At 41.9% G+C, this 15,665-nt stretch overlaps 1 protein-coding gene across 2 annotated transcripts in view; it reads left to right on the top strand.

Moving 5' to 3' along the window:
• Positions 1 to 15,665, top strand: part of LOC119545523 (histone-arginine methyltransferase CARM1-like) — a 280,411-nt gene that overhangs the window by 248,217 nt on the left and 16,529 nt on the right. For both annotated transcript variants that reach the window (XM_037851118.1, XM_037851119.1), the window contains exons 8-10: positions 10,592 to 10,673; positions 12,617 to 12,702; positions 15,244 to 15,333. In XM_037851118.1, the coding sequence (XP_037707046.1) occupies positions 10,592 to 10,673; positions 12,617 to 12,702; positions 15,244 to 15,333 (258 nt within the window). The remainder of the gene's footprint in view (positions 1 to 10,591; positions 10,674 to 12,616; positions 12,703 to 15,243; positions 15,334 to 15,665) is intronic.

Here is a 15,665-nt window from a genome sequence, read left to right as displayed (position 1 = left end):
AGAAAAAGAGAAAGCCAATACAAGATCACACTGCCAAGCTGCCCCCCACTTCATATCAAAAGCAACTGAATCCTCTGAGTGACTTTTTGAGCTTCTTAGTCTCAGTATAGGTGATCCAGTGGTAGGAAAGGAGAAGAATTTATCTGCTGGATCCCATCTCCCTCTGTCTTAGTGAGAGGAGGTATGGCTTAGAAGGAATATCTCAACATACCCCGGGCCACTGAAGCCCTAAAAACGTCACCAATGTGACAGGTCACTGCCATTCTCTGCACAGGTGTGTCCTATTAGAAAAGCACTACTAACATTTTGGGCCAGTTAATCCCTCCCCAGCTAAATGCCAGTAGCATTCCTTCCCATGCCCTGCTGCATTGTGACAACCAAAATTGTCTCCAGACATTGCCAAACATCCACTGGAGAGAAAAATTGCCCCCCACCCACCCACTGAGAACCACCCTACTAGAGCATCATCACTACAGCAGATCAGTGTGATGCTCTTAAGAATGTCAAAATGATCAAGGTCCCCGCAGACTGTAAAATGCCAGAGAACAGGAGAGTTAACACAGCCCTGGGGCAAGACCCTAAATGTGACCCAATGTCTTTGCCATCTAAAGGTAAACAGCTTTTGATCTTCCCTATTGAGAGAAGAAATGAATTATCCAAATCAATAACCATCGATGCCAGGAGTCCTGTTCCTTATAATGGTACCATTTCTGACACAGCAGCTATGATTAGAACAGCCACCTAATTAAGTTGACAATTAGTCCATCATAATCCACCACAGTCCATTTGATTCCTGCAGAGGCCAGATAGATAGTTAATCCAAAAAGGAACGTTTTGGAGCCCATCACCCCTGCATCCTTAAGCCTTTGAGGGAGGCAGTGTCCCCAGTATTCAATATTGCTTCTATTTTATTAATTTGGGGTGGGGTCAGTTTCAATTTCAGGGATGGGAGCTTCTACTTATACTTTCCTACCATAGTGAACCTTTTTGCACAGACTAGGGTATACCAGTGTGAGGGTTCTGCCAGGAACTGAATGTATCTGTCCCAATTATACATTCAGGGACTGGAGGGAAAACCCCAGAGTAGGTGTTTGAGCCCTGTGAGATGGACTTGGTCCAAATCTCCATTTGCTGCCTGGCATCCCAGATTCCCTGGTGTCAGCATCAGCTCAGACTCCTTGTCTAATAGTTCTAAAAATATCTAGATATGCTCCTTTTTTCCATCACAGTTGCCTTATTGTAGAAACACAGGGCCCTTTGGAGAAAGAGGAATATTTAGCTGATGTGCTCGTGGCGGCACTGCAGAGAGTCCTTCCTTATAGGTGCTGGGCCTCCACTTCAATTATGGACCCGTGGTCTCCAGATCTGTAAGCCACTTGGGTTTGAAAATTGAGTGAGGGACTAATCTTTAATCTTTCCACTCTAACAGCTGACATTGTCCTGCTCACAAGCGCTCAAATGTTTTTCTATTCTGTTCTTTTCTTTTCTCGTCTCTTTTCCCTTCTCTTTTTTCTTTCTTCTCTTCTCTTCTCTTCTTTCTCTTCTCTTCTCTTCTCTTCTCTTCTCTTCTCTTCTCTTCTCCTCTCTTCTCTTCTCTTCTCTTTTCTTTTCTTTTTTTTTTCACAAATTGAGTGCTATTCCAGTTGACTCACCACCTGTTTCACCTCTCTGGTTAACACCGAGATCTATTAACAGCCACCACAGAAACTGTGGGTCAGGGTACCCTGACTGCCACTCTCACTTTGCAACCAAATACTGTAATTACATCATTTTTGCCTATCACAGTTAATTACTGCTTTCTCACTTCTGACATTCTGAAATTCCACCATCTTCAGTGATACATGGGATCACAATTCAATGGCAACATCAACTACCATCATATTTGGTCTACCAAGAACAGCCACCCTAAGCTTCTCAAAGATCCTGCTGCCTTCTCATCAGTTGGTTCTCTAGTGATTTATGAAAAGAGTGTTTTCTGGGCTCTCCCTGAGAGCATAGTCAGATGGAAGGTTCTCACGTCTTCCACAATAAATATGGTTAGCATTCCCGCCTCCTGAGCCTTCTCAATGCTATGCTGAAGACATTCTGAAATTTCTACCATATTTACTGTCAGCCATTACAATGACCAAGCTTCAAAGAGATATCTCAGAAAATCATTAGGACTGGCTCCTGGTGTCTTGCTAGAACAATGAATCCAAAGAGTGCTCCATGTCAATGAATTGTACTATAGACTTATATTCTACCTTATCTAGTTGAGTAACCTCAAAATCTACTGCTGCACACATTTCCCCTAGTTTACAGCAGAAAATATTACTCAGCACCTGCAATTTCTTAGGTATGTAAGTTATCTCCTCCTGCAATAGGAATTTTACTTACTGCTTAGGCTGTGTGAATGAGTTGTCGTCCTGATAGCAATGAGCAATAGTGAGGCAGATCCTGCAGGGTATGTGTTTCAAGGGAAGTCATTGTACAGTCTCCAGACAGGGGGAGGCTGGTATCGTCCTCTGGCAAGAGGAAGCAGATTCTGCTGGCCTGAAGCATTCAGAAGACTTGAGAAGGTATTTTCCACCCAATATCCTAATCCCAGGTCTCAGGGCCCTACTCTTTCCCCATCAAGGTGCTAACTTGGATACATAATATCTGTCAAGGTTGCATGTCCAATCTCCTTTGCAGCTCTTCTACTTTTACTGTTTAACTATCTCATTTGGGATTGGGGGAATGGAGCAGTTGCAGTTTCATGGATGGAGCTTCTACTTGTCAAATTCTGTATCAGATTTTCAGCATAGTTTGCCTTGGCACTCCAGGAGATAGGAATTTCTTTAAACTCTGCTAGAGAAGCCTGCTAGATTTCACAGTGTCTTAAATTGGGAGTTGGCACCCTAAAATTTTGTTTCTTTTTGCAAAGCTTCCAATGCTATTGACGGAAGCCAGCTTAATCCTAAATTCATTTAATTATCATCACCCCAAAACATAGCCCTTAAATATGCCAATGCTTCACCTTCTACTTTACTGCATCCCAATTAACCACCAGTGAGATAATTATTAATTGTGAGGCTACTACATGCCAAGGATTATCATCCCCCACTCACCACCAGGCCTGAGGATTCTTTTGTCATCGAATGGTGAGTAACCCCATCTTTAGAGTGAACATGGTAGGGGTATACCTGGTATCAATTGTTTGGCCTGGGTTCCCCAGAAATCAGTATCTGAGGCAAACCTTCTGAGTTGCAAATTTCTTGGGGAATGAAACCCCAGTAAAGCAAGAATTGGGAGAAAGGAAGGCATGGAAGGAGGGAGAGCTAATGCAAAGATGCTTTCCTGAGCTGACCACTACTTGGTTTCAAATGCCAAGAGATTGCTTGATCTCTCAGGACCATCTGTAAGTGGTCAAATGGGCTCTATCTCAGGGCAGTTTATACAGAGAATGGGAGTGAAATGAGTTTATCCACTGGCCTTTATCTCCTCAGTGGTCAAATGTTTGCCACCTGGACATTCACTAGCCCGTATTTCTTGGTGGTTCATGTGTGGACCTCAGCTGGGTCTCCTGCCACCTCATGCCTCAGAGTCAGCAGGGATGCCCTGAGCAGGAGGTGAGAGGCACATAGTGCGGTCCAGCAGGTAGGCACTGTCAGATGAGCCCACACCACAGCACATGGCCGGAGCCCATGACTGTGGATACCAGGGACAGTAGACTGAGAACGGATCCTGGGAGACACTTAAAACATGACTGATAGACCACGTAAGGAACCAAAAAGATATTTTTGGTTCCTTCTCAGAGTGTTGTGAGTGGATGGTTTACATGCATCATACCTGACAAGGGCAGAGCCAATTGATTGATATCAGGGATGCCAGTGGTAGATGACCTGTATCAATTGTTCTATAAAGAAATCAGAATTCTGTGCTTACTAAGGATGAAGGAAAATGGATGTAAGCAGAATTCTGCCATAGGTAAGAAGAGCTACCTTCTTGTACCTTTCAACACTGAGTCCACTAAATGCCTTATTGACCATGAGGCTACTGAGAAACACTTTATTTTTAAGGAAATCCATTCAACTGGGTGAATGAGCCACTGAACTCTACTGTGAAGGTAATGGCTGCTTTGTTTCTAGGCGAATTCTGCCCCAATACTGAGAATCCTGCTAAAAGTTCTTTTGCATAGCTAGAGTTTTAGGCCCTTTGGTCTTGCCCCAAAATACATTTGTCCCTGAGAGTTACTGGTTTATAGAAATACTATGTGGACTTTTTCGGTTTGCTAATGTTCCCTTTTTGCAAGACACCAGAAATGGATTGGCTTTAATAAATGGGGTTTATTTGGTTACAAAGTTAAGTCTTAAGGCCATAAAGTGTCTGGGTAAGTCATCAACAATCAGGTACCTTCACTGGAAGATGGCCAGTGGCATCCGAAAAACCACTGTTAGCTGGGAAGGCACATGGCTGGCATCTGCTCCAGAGTTCTGGTTTCAAAATGGCTTTCTCCCAGGACGTTCCTTTCTAGGCTGCAGCTCCTCAAAAGTGTCGCTCTTAGTTGCTCTTGGGGTGTTTGTCCTCTCTTAGCTTCTCCAGAGCAAAAGTCTGCTTTCAAAGGCTGTCTCCAAAATGTCTCTAAGCTGCAGCTCCTCTCTCAGCTCCTGTGCATTCTTCAAAGTGTCCCTCTTAGCTGTAGCAAGCTTGCTCCTTCTGTCTGACCTTATATAGTGCTCTAGTAAACTAATCAAGGCCCTCGCTGAATGGGCAGGGCCACACCTCCATGGAAATTATCCAATCAGAGTTCTCACCTAGAGTTGGGTGGGTCACATCTCCGCGGAAACACTCAATCAAGGAATTACAATCTAATCAACACTAATACGTCTGCCCACACAAGATTACATCACAGATAATGTTGTTCCAGGGGACACAATACATTCAAACCAGCACATGGACCAAATAAGAACATTTCCAATTACCATGTGATATACCCCAATTTTTGTCAGAAGCCTAGTATATAGCACAAAGTATCACAGAGAAAGGACTTTTCCAGAAATGCTACCCTGACCAACACAGTCATGTTTGGATTTTCATATGCACCTGTCATTATCTCATTTATATTCCAATGATTCCTTGGACTCTAATCTTTCAACTACCAGTATTCATTTTTGATATTTCCTCTGCAGCTCCATTTATATCCACAGCTCTCAAGTTGCAGAATGAACCTCAATTTCTGTATTCATCTTTTTTAAAAAACCTACATCAAACTCATGGCTTTCCTCTAGTATTCTGTTCCTGGATCCATACTCATCCAGATCTATGTGGTCACGGGAGCAGTGTTTCAGTTTCTGGATCCTTTTGGCATCAGAGCTGCCTGTTTCTGGGCAGAATTGCCAAGACCAGCAGACATCCATCTTGCTTTCTCCTGGCTGGTTCCATACCCTCTGGATTATAACAATTTACTTCAGTCCTTACAGAATTAGGCAAAACTGTTCTCTCAGAATTATGCTTATATACATGCAGACTCTTGTTTTATTAATCTTATTTTCAGTTAAGACATTTTTGGTTTTAAGTAACCAAAAACACAATGGAAATTGGCTTTAAAAAAGCACATTTTGACTAGTGAATCTGAAAAGTCCAAGGACAGATTTAGCTTCTCAGGCACAGATGGATCCCAGGGTGCAGACACTGTCATTGGATCCTGGTCTCTCTCTGTCCCCCAGCTCCACTCCATTCTTGAATGAACTTTTCCCTCAAGACAGCACTGTGGTTTCCAGAACTCCAGGTGTATAGCCCCAGAGTTCCAAGTCCACTTCCCTTTTACAACAGCTTGAACAAAAGTCGTAGACTTGACTCTCACTGAGTCAGGCACTCAATCCCGAGTCTGTCACGGAAGTCAGGGTGATGAGGTGCTCTGGCTGGGACTGGCCAACCATGGGAGCCAAAGGCAGAGTCAAGACCATTCAAACCACGTGACTGATGGGGGAAAGTGCTGCTTCTCTAGAAGAGAGGCACCCATTTGCTGGGTAGAACAAGCAGATCCCCACCATAGTTGTCTTGATAATCCACTTTTCCCTCTGATACAGGTTTCCAAAGGTCCAATTCCTAAGCAAACCACTAATCTCTAGCTTTGGCTTGGCCCACCCAGGGATGCTCCATGAATTCCTTTACAAAACCAATGTTCCCCTCACTTCCTACAAACCCACTTAAGCTGGGTTTCTTTTAAAGGACTATTTATCCAGTTTTCCCCATCCTTTATACTATAAAATGTATATTTTACAAATACAAAAATTTTATAAACATAGCACATAAAAATATAAGCCACACTTCTTTGCTGGTGTTTAAACTAGAAAAACCATAGACATAATGAGCTGAGTGTCTTTATACAGATACTGCTATATACAGTGGTAATCTGCATTCTGCTGATTCAGACAATTGTCAAAAACTACCTAAGCCTCAAGTCCTGCTATATATATAAGGAATGTGTAAGTAATCAAATAAAGATGCAATTTTTTTCCTAGACACCCACCCTTACCAGGAAGTCCTACCAGCCCATCCCAACCATATTCTTATTCTACATCCTTGGTACTACTTATGGCTTGGCAACATTCTTGGATCCTTGTCTTTACTAGTTCATATATGTAATAGTCAGTGTTCTCTAGGGAAACAGAACCAACAGGAAATATCTGTAAATATGAGATTTTATGAAAGTGTCTCATGTAACTGTGGGGATGCATGAGTCCCAGTTCATAGAGCAGTCTGCAAGCTGGCAACTCCAATGAAGGTTTTTGATGAATTCCCAGGAGATGCTGGCTGGCTGAAGTGGAGATGAAAAGTCTCTTTTCTGACTGCTGAAGTCATCACTTCTCTCTTTAAAGCCTCCAGCTGATGAACTAAACATCTCTCACTGCAGAAGACACTCCCCTTAGCTGATTGTAGATGTAATCAGCCATAGATTCAATTAACTTACTGATGATTTAAGTCCACAAAATGTCCTCTCATTAGCATCCAGGCAGTGCTTGCTTGATCAAACAACTGGGCACCATTACCTGGCCAAGTTGACACATGAACCTAACCATCACAATATATATTTTTACTATATATATATGTGTGTGTATATATATGTGTATATATATATATATATATATATATATATATATATATATATATGTATATGTATATGTACTTATATATAAAATCTTTCATCAGGTTTATGTACACTTGGTTGTTAATTTTAGTAGCGCACAGTATATTAAGACGCACCAAAGCTGCTTAATTGTTGGACAGCATAACTTACTTCTACAGTAGAACCTAAGGTTGTACCACCAGCTTTCCACGACTGATCCAGGACACTGGTGAGGAGAGCAGAAGGAGGAGGGGGACAGAAGACCAAGGTGAACTAGAGGAAAGACCATGGAAGGAAAGAGACCAGAGAGGGAGGGTTCTCCTGGATGCCTCTGCAGGCTAGGCTCTAGGTGGGGAAGTTAATGTGATGAGAAATGGGCTGCTTTGTCCCTTTTACTCTGAGTTTGTTTAGGAATAACTAATAGTAAGATTGTTTTCCTTTTGGACTGTATTTTCAGGTCTCTCCAGATGTTGCTTGCATTATGGTGGTGGGAAGGATGGGAGTACATTTGGAAATATGAAGTCAGTAGGAAAAAAATATGCATAGACTCTTTCCCTTATGCACTCATAAAGAGGCCATAGCTTAACATGGAAAATAAACCTACATACCATATGAACAATAGAAATTATTCCAGCTTCCAAGCTTAGTTTCCTGATCCATCCCTCTACAATGTATCTTAGGAGACTCAAAGAGATGCCAGCTCCCATCTGCTTTAATTATTTTATGATGCATTTCAGAAGGAGACTTGAGATTTCTACAATTACAAGTATGGTTCAGCCAGAAATTTTTGAAGACCTAGGCAGTGGGCTCTTTTCCCACAGCTCTTCCTTCTGCCCCAGGAATGGTGCCCATTTGCATCACACTGATTGTGGCTCCTGGGTTTTAATTGTTACCGAACACACAAAGCAAATGGCACAGACTCATTCTCTTCTGGGAGCTGAGACTATAGTCTGCGAAGAGACAGCAGTTTTCAAACTGGGTCATTGCCAGGTGGAGGGCTTTCTCTGCCCCTTGGAGTTTTCTCTTTCACCTACTTGGGAATTTTAGAGGAGCTAACTTGGTAGACTCAAACCTACTGCTCATTAGAATCGCCTGTTGAGCTTTCAAAACAAACTGGCACTAGGGCTCCATCCCGGATCCAGTCAATCCCCACAATCTGGAAGGATGCAACCCAGGCATCAGCATTTTCAGAAAGCTTTCCAGGGGATTCTAAAGTCTAGGTCTCAACAAAGTTGGGACCTTCTGGGCTCTTTGGGAAATCTCTCTCTTCTCTTCTTCTCTTTCTTCTTCTTTTCCTCCTCCTCCTCCTTCTCCCACCCCCTTTCTCTCTCTCTCTCTCCCCCCACCTCTCTCTCTCCTCCCATTCTCTCTCAATAGGCTTTTGTGACAATGATTTATTTCACACAAAAACATTCCCTCTTTCATTCTAACTACTGAAAAGATTGTTTAAACCTAAGGTGTTCTGTTTTCAAGCATTTTTCTAGAATTATAGGAGCCTTGTTTTCAGTATTTGTATTTATAAAATTATATGCAGACACAGCTTGGTTTTACCTGTGGGCCAGCTTGACTATGGTCCTTGTCGGAAGGACAAGATTATAAAACAAGTAATGAAATGGAAGGAACTTGGGTGAGTGATTTCTCTTTGTCACCTCTGTCAACACATAGAGCCATTTAGGACATCAGTCCTCCAATTCATTCATTCATTAATTCATTAAATAATAAATATACAGATGTTTTTAGCCCTAACAATATTCCAGACTCCACGCTAAGTGCTAAATACACACTGTTGAATAAAAAATACTTCTTTTAAATACATGAAACTTAAATATTTAATTGTATCACAGGTTTTAATTTTTAAATGGAAATGTATGAGCTGGGTCTTAAAGATTGAGTAGCAATTAATGGGAAAAAAGCAGGACAGTGGCATTCTAGGCAGAGGGCAAAACAACCAAAGGTTTAGAAGTGAGAAATGTTACAGGCCCTTCGGGGTTCTGTAAGTAGGTGATTGGGGCTTGAGTTTCCCTTGCATGGCGAGGACTTGGCTGTTGATTTAAAATTATTAAACCTGTCCTACTTCATTGCTGTCCATAAGAGTGTGTGCGATTTTGACTCCTGATTTAGATCCTTACTTTCACTGATCCTTCCATCAAAATCTAAGTGCACCACAATTTTTAAATGTTTATTCTGGTGGCTTTTTCCTTCCCTGCAGGTTGATGGGAGTGGGCAGCAGGGAGGAGAGGGATGGGGACAGATGACTTGAATTCCAATGTGACACCCTGACCATCGGCATATACCCGTATTAAGGGAGCCTCCGTTCAATCTCAGGAGAAAGGCTTTCAAACTCTGTTGATAAGGGACCATAGCCTTTCTGGAGTTGGGCCTGGGAATTTGAATTTTTAACAAGCCCCCCAAGGTAATCCTGAGGCTCAGTCAGAGTGGGAACTACTGCCCTAGGCCCCTGTGCTTGTCTAAGAAGGTAAAATTCAAAGAATGATCAGCAACACATACAGCAGTTAAAAAATACCAGGCACTATTCAGAGTGCTTTATTTGTATTAATTCATTTAACCCTTACAACCACCCTATGAGGTAAATTTATATTTATTTCCATTTTAGAGCTAAGGAAAATGAGGTGCAGAGAGTTTAAGTGACTTGGCCAAGGTCACACAACTAGTTAGTGGCAGAGCTGGAATCAAAGCCACTCTTTATCCTTTTACTGGATCTCTTAAATATCCAGATCCCCTAGCCAAGCTGATCTGGAATACCTGCTGTGTTCCAGGCATGGTCTGAATTGCAGCAGGTACATAAAGGTAAGTGTGCTGATAAATGCTTTACCTCTGGCTCTCTAGGGGGAAAGGAAAACAACCTTGATTTATAGCGTTTGCCAATTTCTGTGGTATAAATCCTCTCGACCGTGGCTGATTTCAGACTATCGAAGTGATGATGCACTGAATGTGGAGTTGGGAAGAGATGTGCCCAGTCAGCTCGACTAGCCCAAAAGTGTGGTTCCAGGTCACCACCGCACACAACCCATCGTTTGCAACCCACTGCCTGGCGTCTACCTGATTCCTAAGAGGCTTTGGAGATCAAAAGTCATGCTCTGGGTTGGGGTAGTAAGAAGGCAGAGGAATTGTATTTCAGGACTGGGACAGCATGGCACAGAGCAGGCAGCAACTTGAGGGCCTTGAGTCAAGGAAGGAAGCTCAAAGCCCTTGCTGCCCCCGATTATCCTTCTCAATAATCTCCCCACAAGTAATTTCCTTCAGCTCAACTACCTTCCTCTCTCTCTACCTCCCTCAGGTCAAGTACTGCTTTACAATACTCAGAAATTCTTCCTCTGCCACATCCCTTCAGATGTCCTGACATTCTCTCCAGGGCTAACTCAGGGGCCCCCTGGGGCAGCTCACAGCATCAGAGCTGTGGGGAGCTTGGGGACTTGGTGAAGGGCGAAGTGCATGGTGAGCCTCTCCATCCAGCATGGTGCTTTGTGGCATCTGTTTTAGGTACCAGCGGTGCTTCTATGGGGTGGATCTGTCCAGTCTCCAGGGTGCTGCAGTGGATGAGTATTTCAGACAGCCAATAGTGGTAAGCATGCTTTCTCTTTACAGACTTTCTCCCTGGGTGTTTCTATACTGATTCACTCACTCATTCATTCACCTGGTATGCACTGTGCTGCCCAGCTCTGTGCTATGCCATCATCAGAAGAGAAGACAGGGCCTCTTGGAACACCAGGTTTTCACTTCTTCCAGCTCTGATCTCCCAATCAAGAAAATTGTCAGAGACTGATACTGTTGGAGACAAGGAGATTTCCTAACCACCTTTTAATAAGTAACTTCTACTTCCCCCACTGCCCTGTATCACCCCATATGTACATTCTTCCCCTATCTATGTTCAATAATTTTCATCCTCCCATTGATTCTAGTGATCCAAAGCATAATAGCCAAGGCAGTATTGTATAATAGAGCAGGAACTTTGCTTTCAAACAGATTTGGATTCTAATTGTAGCTCCATCTACTTGTGTAACCTTGGGAAAGTTTTTAACTTCTGTGTGCCTCGGTTTTCTCATCTTTCAAATGGGAAAATAATAGTATCTACATCATAAGTTGTTACTGGAAGGAAACCCAACTGCACCTGGCTTAAACTGAAATGGAATTACTAGCCCTCAAAAATTGCCAATTCCAGAGACAGACTTACTTCAGGGTCCTGTTGTGGGAGCTCAAATAATGTCATCAGGACCTGATTTTTCTATCCCCAACACTTACCTCATCTTTCTCCGATTCTACTCTGTTCCTAGACAGTCTCTCCCCAATCCTGCCTCAAATTCTCAGAACTCTGAGTCACATAGGAGAGCATGACTCTTTTAATTGCTTAGGCAAAAGCCCCAGAATTAGTTTAGATAGGATCTTATTAGCCTGCCTTGGGTCATTGTTCTAGTTTGCTAATGCTGCTGGAATGCAAAACACCAGAGATGGATTGGCTTTTATAAAAGGGGGTTTATTTGGTTACACTGTTACAGTCTTAAGACCATAAAGTATCCATCAACAAAGTGTACCGTCACTGGAGGATGGCCAGTGGCATCTGGAAAACCTGTTAGCTGGGAAGGCACATGGCTGGCGTCTGCTCCAAGTTCTGATTCCAAAATTACTTTCTCCCAGGACATTCCTCTCTAGACCACAGCTCCTCTTCAAAGTGTCACTCTTGGTTACTCTTGGGGCATTTGTCCTCTCTTAGCTTCTCTGGAGCAAGAGTCTGCTTTCAACCCCTGTCTTCAAACTGTCTCTCATCTGCAGCTACTCTCTCTCAGCTTCTTCAAAGTGTCCCTGTTGGCTGTAGCTCCTCTTCAAAATGTCACTCTCAGCTGCACTGAGTTTCTTCTGTTTGTCAGCTCATTTACATGGCTCCAGTGATTTAATTTAGACCCACCTTCAATGGGTGGGGTAACACCTCCATGGAAATTATCCAATTAGAGTCATCACCCACAGTTGGGTGGGGCACATTTCCATGCAAACAACCTAATCCAAACTCTCCAATTTAATCCCCACTATGTCTGCCCCACAAAATTGCATCAAAGAATAGGCTTTTTCTGGGGGACATAATACATTCAAACCAGCATAGTCATGTGCCCATTTGTGAACCAATCACTGTCTTCACAGGAGAAAGTAATGCTCTGATTGGTCAAACCAGGGTCACATGCCACTCTGGATTTGAGGGTGGACAGAATGTGGGGAGGAAGTAAATTGTCATACGTGATTAAATTCTGGATGGTCAAAAAAAAAACCAAATGCCTATTCCAAGACATTGTGAGAATAAATGAAATAACAGTAAAACACTTAACATAGTTCTTGACACATAGTAAGCACTCAATAAACATTAGCTTTTATTATTATTATCATTATCAGCAAGCTCATGCATCCTTAGTCCTAAATCCTTGTTGACTTGAAACTGCAGGAGGAAGTCTAGACTGCCGTCTTGCTTGAGTTCTGTTTATCCTGACACAGAGATAACATCTTTGATTTATTTTTTTGAAGGACACGTTTGACATTAGGATTTTGATGGCTCGGACAGTCAAGTACACAGTAAACTTTATGGTTGCAGAGGAGGAAGATCTACACAGGTTTGTACAAATCAGCGTTGCTGCTCATTTTCAAAATCTCCTCTCTATGTCTCTCAACCCCAGAACATCAGGACAGGGGAAAGATTTTAAGTGTGAGCCACACACGGGGATGAACAGTGCTTCAATACTAGTTCCATTTATTGCAAAATGAGGAGAATGATACCTCTTCCATAGAACTATTTTAAGAATTGGATGAGAAAAATTAAATAGTAATAAGCAGTTCTTATGGTATCCAGAAACTGTTTTCAGTAAGTCCTTTTCATTTAATGACTCATTTAGTCCTCACAACAATCCTATGATTAAGATACCATTATTGTTCCAATTTTACAGTTGGTGAAAATGAGGCAGTCATGTAATAAGTTACATAAGGTCACAGTTAATAAGCATATTAGAGGTAGGACTGGAACCTTTCAGAAGGTTCTAGACTCTGGGCTTCCAACCAATCTGCAATAATGCCTCTCAAGTGAGAGTAAATATATGAATGCACCCAGACCAGTGCATGATTATAATGACAAAAAGGAAGAGCTGCAATGTGTTGAGTGCTTATTATATACTCAGCACTGTGCTGAGGGTTTTCAGGGCTCTGGCTTATTTTTGAAGAGGGCCTCAATAAATGTTAGTTTTGTTCTCTTTCCTGCCACTTGGAGACCCTGAAATAAGGATCATACCTTGACTTGATGACACTTTCTTAAATGGCTGTGTGAATCCTCTTTGAGTAAACGTTCATGATCATGTTGCCTTTTTAGTCCTGAGTAGATCAATATTAGTATTTTTTTTCCAGCTAAGGAAGTTTAAGACTTACTACTTTGTGACTTGCCAGAATCTGCTGATGAAGCAATAGTCGCACTTTAAAAGATGCAGCTGACTTATTCCAACTTTGAGATAACATTGGACCAAGGATGTTGTATTAGTCAGGAGAGGCTAGAATGTGCTGCAGTAACAAAAGAAATCACAGTGGCTTATAATAACACAGATGTCTTTATCTTCTACACTGTTTATCCATTGTGGGCCAACTTCAGCTCTGCTTGGTGTCATCCACTCCAGTGATCAGGCTGATCAAGCCTCACCTGTCTGGAACAATGCTGGTCACTGGAAAAAAAGCATGGCAAAGTATGCACTGGCAATTAAAGCTTCTGCCTGAAAGTGATACAAGTCACTTCTTTTCACATTTAATTGATAATTACATGGCAGTGCCTAAGTCAAGTTGGTGGACATGAAATCCTGCTGTATGTTCACAACAATATTACTGGCTTTTGGGAACTACTCTAATAACTACCACAGGCCCCAATAAAATTGACTTCCATTGGCTTTATTTGCTGTTTCTGGGCTACCTCCTGAGTCCCAGGGAATTTTTTGAAAATTATGTTTATGTTCACTTTCCAGAAGCATCATTCATTCATCTGTGCATTGATTCAACAAATGTTTTTTGAGATCATATTATGTGCAGGTACTTTGCTGCACAGGAACAAGAAATAAATTGTCAAGTCTTTGCCCTTGAGGAGTTCATAGTCCATTTAGGGGGTGCAAAAGTGGGAAGAAATTATTCTAGTGCAATAACAATAAATTCAATGTGATAAAGAAAATGAGAAAATCTATAAGTACTCTCCTTGCTGCAGAGTGAAAGGTTAAGCCTTTGGGGACACCAGGAATGCAAATCTCCTTTGAAAACCTTTAGAATACTGACTAAAATGAGTCTTTTCTGGGTAATAAGGCCCCAGCATTGAACCAATAGTACCATCTTATAACTGTGAAACACTTTAGAATTTGCAAAGCATGATCATGTTCATTTTTCCATTTGACATGCCCAAGGACCCTGGGTGGGAAGTAAGAGAGAGATTTTGTCACTCTGCAACAAATGGGGAAATTGAAGTTCAGAGAATTTAAGTGACTTTCCAAGGTTCCCCAGCTAAAAAAAAGAAAAGAAAAGAAAAGTTCCAGTGTCTAGATTTTGTTGTATGTTTTCCGATATTTTATTCTGTTCCCATTTATTCTGCATTTGACATAAACCATAGCCACCTTTGCATTACTCTGCAGCCTAGTGGGATGTTAAATTGCCTCCCTGGAAAGCAAATGAACTGTGACAATGACCTTCTCATTTTGACAGCCCCCTTGTGATCCACTCTATTTTTTAGAAGCCTGAATTGCCTTTTCCATCTGAACAGCTGCATTAGGGAATTTCCACAGCCCAGGACTTGGCTTCTTAAAGGATGGTTGTCACCTTTATACTGAGTGGTCCTCCTCTCTAGGAGTCAAGTCCAGCTCCAGATGTTGCACTCATCCCATGGAGTTGTGGTCTTCAGTGCATAGCAGTGTGGTCCTTGCAGGGTTTTGTCAAGACATGAGCTTCTGCAATGTATTATGTCACCCTAGAATTACCTACATATCTAGAAAACCTTGCTGCCAAGGCAAAAGTGCTCAATAAAAAATGCCAGTGTTCTGTGAATGTTCCTACTGATCTGTTAAGTTTATCTATTACATCTGCCAACAAAAAAATAATTCCAATTGTTTCTTTTTTCTTCCTTTTTTTTTATTTCCCTGCAGGGTAGAAATCCCCTTTGTATTTCAGATGGCCCGGTCCGGCCTCATTCATGGCCTGGCGTTCTGGTTTGACGTGGCCTTTGTGGGATCTCTGTATGTATTGTTCCCCTACTCAGCCCACTGTATCCCCATGCTATTCTCTACTATTTGTAATCCCTGTTTTAAAATCCTTAAAAATTAATTGTAACAAAAATGGTGATTTCCCCAGTTTTCAATTAAATAAGCACTGATGTTAATGCTACTTTTAAATTTTATAGTGAGATGAAAATGAGATGGTTTTCCATAGTGTTATTAGTCAGGGTTCTCCAGGAAAACAGAACCAATGGGAGGAGTGTGTGTATGTGTGTGTGTGTGTGTGTGTGTGTGTACAATGAGATTTATTATGAGTTGGTTCACATGACCATGGGGAATGGGAAATCCATATT

The sequence above is a fragment of the Choloepus didactylus genome, chromosome 10 (genome assembly GCF_015220235.1).
Source record: "Choloepus didactylus isolate mChoDid1 chromosome 10, mChoDid1.pri, whole genome shotgun sequence".
In the NCBI taxonomy this organism is placed as follows: domain Eukaryota; kingdom Metazoa; phylum Chordata; class Mammalia; order Pilosa; family Megalonychidae; genus Choloepus; species Choloepus didactylus.
Note: the sequence above shows the minus strand (reverse complement) of the source record. Positions and strands in the feature narration are given on the sequence as shown.